Source organism: Lampris incognitus, chromosome 1 (genome assembly GCF_029633865.1).
Source record: "Lampris incognitus isolate fLamInc1 chromosome 1, fLamInc1.hap2, whole genome shotgun sequence".
In the NCBI taxonomy this organism is placed as follows: domain Eukaryota; kingdom Metazoa; phylum Chordata; class Actinopteri; order Lampriformes; family Lampridae; genus Lampris; species Lampris incognitus.
The window spans coordinates 93,557,752-93,563,751 of NC_079211.1; the positions used below are offsets into that span (position 1 = coordinate 93,557,752).

General features: G+C 44.9%; 1 protein-coding gene across 1 annotated transcript in view; it reads left to right on the forward strand.

Moving 5' to 3' along the window:
• The window catches only part of pggt1b (protein geranylgeranyltransferase type I, beta subunit), a 66,860-nt gene extending 63,481 nt beyond the window's left edge, over positions 1-3,379 (forward strand). Inside the window, exon 9 of the mRNA XM_056292072.1 lies at positions 3,048-3,379. Coding sequence (XP_056148047.1) covers positions 3,048-3,205 — 158 coding nt within the window. The 3' untranslated portion in view covers positions 3,206-3,379. The remainder of the gene's footprint in view (positions 1-3,047) is intronic.
• Positions 3,380-6,000: the final 2,621 nt, after the last annotated feature.

The window sequence follows — 6,000 nt, forward strand, 5'->3', positions numbered from 1 at the left end:
CAAATGGAGAAAAGGCAAACTCCCAGAGGACGTTTTCAACTTCCAGTCTCTTCTTTCAACTTTCTCCTCCTTCCTTTCTGCTGCTAAGGCTGCCTTCTATCGCTCTAAAATCCTATCCTCTGCCTCTAATCCTAAGAAACTCTTTGAAACCTTCTCTACACTTCTTCAATCCCCCACCTCCTCCTCCTACTTCCTCCCTTCTCCCTATGACTTCGCTAACTTCTTTGACAAGAAGGTAAACGACATCAGATCCTCCTTTTCTCACCACCCGGTTAGTGCTGCTTGCACTATCCCACCCTCTGCACCCTCCCTCACCTCTCCACGTCCCACCCTATCCCACCTCACTCCCCTCTCCCCCGACGAGGTTCTAAACATCATCACATCCAGTCACCTCACCACATGCTCCCTTGACCTGGTCCCCTCCCCTCTTCTTCAGTCTATAGCACCTGAACTCCTTCCCTATCTAACCCACCTCATCAACACCTCCCTCCAGGCAGGATGCTTTCCATCTGCCTTCAAGACTGCTAGAGTCACCCCCCTTCTCAAGAAGCCATCACTTAACCCTCTGACGTCAAAAACTACAGACCTTTTTCCCTTCTACCCTTTCTATCCAAAACTTTTGAACGTGCTGTCTTTAACCAACTTTCTTTGTACCGCCACCAGAACAACCTCCTGGACCCCAACCAGTCTGGGTTCAGGGTGAGTTACTCGACAGAGACGGCCCTCCTTGCAGTGACAGAATCGCTGCACTCTGCAAGAGCAAACTCTTTCCTCTGCCCTTATACTCCTGGACCTGTCAGCTGCGTTTGACACAGTGAACCACCAGATCCTCCTCTCTACCCTCAAGGGGCTGGGTGTCACAGGCTCTGCTCTCTCAATGTTTGCAACCTACCTGACGGGTCGCTCCTACCAGGTGACATGGAGGGGATCTGTGTCTGAGCCTCGCAGACTGACTACAGGCGTTCCACAGGGTTCGGTTCTGGGTCCTCTCCTTTTCTCCCTGTACACGACATCCCTGGGTTCTGTTATTCGCTTGTATGACATCTCTTACCATTGTTATGCTGATGACACCCAGCTGATCTTGTCCTTTCCTCCCTCTGACACACAAGTAGAGACACGCATTGCTGCATGATTGACTGACAACTTGGAGTAGATGGCGACACACCAACTGAAGCTCTATCTGGACAAGACAGCTTGTGTTCCTCCCGGGGAAAGGTTGCCCGCACTGAGACCTGGCCATCACCATTGACAACACCATGGTGACGCCAACTCGGACTGTGAGGAATCTGGGTGTGATCCTGGACGACCAACTGTCGTTTGCTTAAAACGTTGCATCGGTTGCTTGCTCCTGCAGATTTCTCCTCTATAACATCAGAATGTTATAGAGGAGATGGCACAGGTGCTCATCCAGGCTCTGGTCATCTCCCGGCTGGACTACGGCAACTCCCTCCTTGCTGGCGCCCCAGTGTCAGCCATCGGACCTATGGAGCTTGTTCAGAAAGCTCCAGCTCGTCTGGTGTTCAACCGCCCTAAGTTCTCCCACACAACTCCCCTTCTCATGTCCCTACACTGGCTCCCAGTAGCTGCTCACATCCAGTTTAAGACTCTGGTGCTAGCCTACAGGGCAGTGAAAGGAACAGCTCCTTCCTATCTCCAGGCCATGGTCAAGCCCTACACCCCCGCCCGACCACTTCGCTCTGCTGCCTCGGGACGTCTGGTTGCCCTGTCGCTCAGAAGCCCTTGCTGCCGATCGACCCGGTCACGGCTCTTTTCTGTCCTGGCCCCACAGTGGTGGAATGAACTCCCCACTGATGTCAGGACATCGGAGTCGCTGCCCATCTTTCGGCGCAGGTTGAAAACTCACCTGTTTAAGAACTACTACCCTGTTACTTGTTCTTAGCACTTACTGTATTCACTCATAAAAAAAAACCTCTTTCTTGCACTTTTACTTTAGCACTGGTTTTGCTCTTAGATGTTTGTTTAGATGCACTTATGACCTCTGATGACTAGTAGTTCTCCTGATTTCCTACGTTAAATTCACATATTGTAAGTCGCTTTGGATAAAAGCGTCGGCTAAATGACTGTAATGTAATGTAATGTAAGAAGTTTACCCATACTTGTAGGCCATTCTTAGTAGGTAATGTTGCATGGCTAGTATTGAATAATGAAAGAGCATTTCTGATAATGCTTTACAAATGATAAGAGTAACAGAAACAATGACTGATGACATAAGGCTCGTGACATATGCATGTGTGATAAAACAAGTGATATGGTGCCCCCTTGTGCTGATCTGTATTTTTTTAGAATGCCAGAACATATTGAGATGTGTCATTTGTCCAAATTTTGTTCAAAAACAACCTCATCGGTGGTTCGGCGATATCACATTGTGGATATACAAGCAAGCAAAGTCAGATCCACTGTCTTCTCAACCACAACCCAGTCCTAGATTGAACAATATAGAAGTCAACAACTGCTTAGAATTTTATTTTGAACTATTGTTCTAATTAACAAAGGGGACATTGGTAGAACGCTGAAGAGGCCCACTACTTCCACATTACATTTTATCCTATAGTATGGAACATCTTACAGCTGTTCTGTTCAACCTTGAGTATAATTCCTTATGAATTCTGATTGATGCAGCTAATGGTGTTTTGATCGATTCTTATGTCAGTGGCAAATCGGTTGTCATTTCATTGTAATTCAATTACTGTTCCATTTACAAGCCTTGCTGGCTTTTAGTCAGCTTCCAAGGGAAGAAAAGGGCAAAAGGGGGGGGGGTAAAGATATGCATTTATATTTTCATAAAGAAACACTGCAACAAAAAATAACAATTTTGCAAAATGAGTTCATATAGATGATGCTGTAGATTGTGAACATTTTTTTGTGCATTTTTAATCTATAATTTTATATTTATTTTTTGGGTGTCCTCTCACAATTATATTCCTGACCATATTAAAAGCTTCAGAATGAACTGTCATTACAGTGATGCATGTTTCCTTGTCCTCCCTTGTATCTCTCCTTATGTGTCTCTCTTCTGTCTTGTCCAGATCCCCTCCATGCTTACTTTGGGCTGTGTAGTCTATCTTTGCTTGGCGAGCCAAGTCTGAGGAAGGTCCACCCTGCACTTAACGTCACCCAAAGAGCCTTTCAGTACCTTCAACAGCTGCATCAGACGTGGAGGGACACTGCAGGCACCTGTACTTGACAGCGCTGGCAGTAGGATGACCTAAAGTCATACATCTAATTAGGATTTTGGCCATCAAAAATGTTGTTAAAGCTTTCACAAAAAGAAAGACAAGATTTAAAAGAAGTTAGAGACTTGGTTTGTCTTGGTTAAATAAGAAGAGAGTTCCATTGTGTGGCAGCTCTAACATCAAAAGCCTGATCACTAGTAATTACTGTCTGTTAACATTAGGATCAAATTTTAGTTCTAGCAAGGACAATCTGAGTCACTGAGGGCTTCAGAACATTTTAGAGGCCTCATTGTTGCCACATTCTGAGAAAAACTGTTCTGAAAGCGCCTGCTCCCTTGCCTCATCAGCATGGATAACTACATGTACAAGACATTTGTTACTGGATCAAAGCCTCTTAATAGGGATGTAAGCAACTGGCTCCCCCATTATGGGACATAGGATAACTTCTCTAAAGCAGTGTTTTTCATTATTTGGGTTTGACCCACAGCTGAAGTATAGATTGTTCTTACGAATAAACATTTATTTAGTTCACAGACTTATTTAGTTCACAGCAACAACACTCTGTGACCGCTGTTTTATCAACTAAACTTCCCGCATGCATCCCCAGGGTCAAAGGGGACCCCATTTTACTATAATGAAGTAGAGAGGAAATACATATTAACAATCTCCCTATACTTTTTTTTAAGCCCCCCCCCCAATTGTACTTGGCCAATTACCCCACTCTTCCGAGCCGTCCCGGTCGCTGCTCCACCCCCTCTGCTGATCCGGGGAAGGATCCGGTACAGACTACCACATGCCTCCTCTGATTCATGTGGAATCGCCAGCCGCTTCTTTTCACCTGACAGTGAGGAGTTTCACCAGGGGGACGTAGCGCGTGGGAGGATCACGCTATTCCCCGCAGTTCCCCCTCCCCCCGACAGGCGCCCCGACTGACCAGAGGAGGTGCTAGTGCAGTGACCAGGACACATACTCACATCCGGCTTCCCACCGGCAGGCACGGCCAATTGGGTCTGTAGGGACGCCCAACCAAGCCAGAGGTAACACGGGGATTCGAACCGGAGATCTGCCACTCCACCTGGACACCCACTTTTTTTAAGTTTAAGTAAAAAAAAATTTTTTTTTAAATTAACATTTTAACATTTCAAAATGAGTTTGGGAAATGCTTAACATAGTATTAACAATGCAAGCAACGTGTTCAGTGCTTTCAACATTCCATGTAAACAGTCTTTAGCAAAGATTCCACAATCCTTCACTGAGTGCTTTCAGAAGCACCAGAGCCAATGCTCCCCTTTTTCTTTTTTGACTGTAGTGCAGACATGTTTTATCATTTATTATATCAATAAAAATCAGAGTCATCAAAATGGTCGAATAGTAATAACATGAACATAAAGAGCAAATGTGAGAACTTATAAACCAAATACAGACCAGACAATGTCATTAAAAAAAAAAAGCCTACAAACTTCTAGCACATCTAGTCCTGCACAACAAATATTTCAAGTGGTTAGCACTGTCGCCTCACAGCAAGAAGGTCCTGGGTTCGAACCCTGGGGTTGTTCAACTTTGGGGGTCATCCCAGATCGTCGTCCTTGTGGAGTTTACATGTTCTCCCCATGTCTGCGGTGGGTTTCCTCCAAGTGCTCTGGTTTCCCTCATCATCAAAAGAAATTTGCATGTTAGGTTTTATACTCCTGTCTGTGCCCCTGACCAAGGCAATGGGAAAAGAACTGGAGTTGGTCCCCAGGTGCAGTATGAAGGCAGCAGCCCACTGCTCCTAGCTACACAGATCACAGCTAAGATGGGTTAATTTGTACTGCCACACCTCAGTCAGGCCCTGTCGGCCTCCTACTGCTGGCAGAGGTTGCCCTTGGCAAAATGCATGAACTGAAGAAGGCATCACATGTTAGAAAATTACCCAAGGGCAAACACAAGTGCATCTTCTCTTCAGCAGTCTGGAGGCATTTGTCAAGTTTGAGCTTTCAATAGCTCTTACAGCAACTTTCCCTTACAGTACTTGTCCACTATCGGTCTCTTGCAAGTATTTAGCCTTAGATGGAGTTTACCATCCACTTTGGGCTGCATTCACAAACAACCCGACTCTGAGAAGACCATACCATGGTGCAACGAGGGCCGTTGAACTCTCACTTAAAATGATTTTCCCCAAGGGGATTGATAAACTTAAAAATCAAATTAAAACTCAAATTAAAAATGTGGGGCATATAAAGAAAAATTCTGTCAAACAGTGACATAGTATACCATCCAGATAAGAAAGATGTTGTCCTTGTGATAGTACTCGCAGCCAGAAACCCAGTGATATATTCTTCATTTTAGCAAGTGGCCTCAGTTGCAAAACCAGACAAATACTCTTCTTACAAAGTAAATCTTTAAACATCCTTTGAATTTTGTCCTTCAGTAGCATCTCAACATTAACAAATTGTAAAACTAAGTTATTCCCATAGGTAGGTCAATCCGTCAGATAGTTTGTTGTTCATCTTGCCGTTTATCATTTACTTTATCATCTGCATCTCCACTTCATATGCAGGACCCTGACGTCTTGAACATCTTGGAGGACATGTCTTTTTGTTTGTCCAAGTAGTCTTTATAGCTTGTTGCTGCTGTCATCAGTAGATTGTTAATATCTCTGTCAAAGAGCTTCCTTGCTTGAGCCCTTACGAGATGATCATGGGCATTCTCATACTTACGCATCTCCAAGTAGGCCTGTCCACAGCTGAAGAAGGTCTTTGTGTTGCTGGGGTTTATTTCCAGAGCCTTGTTGCTGTTCTTCAGTGGTTTTTGGGGTCTTTCCAGA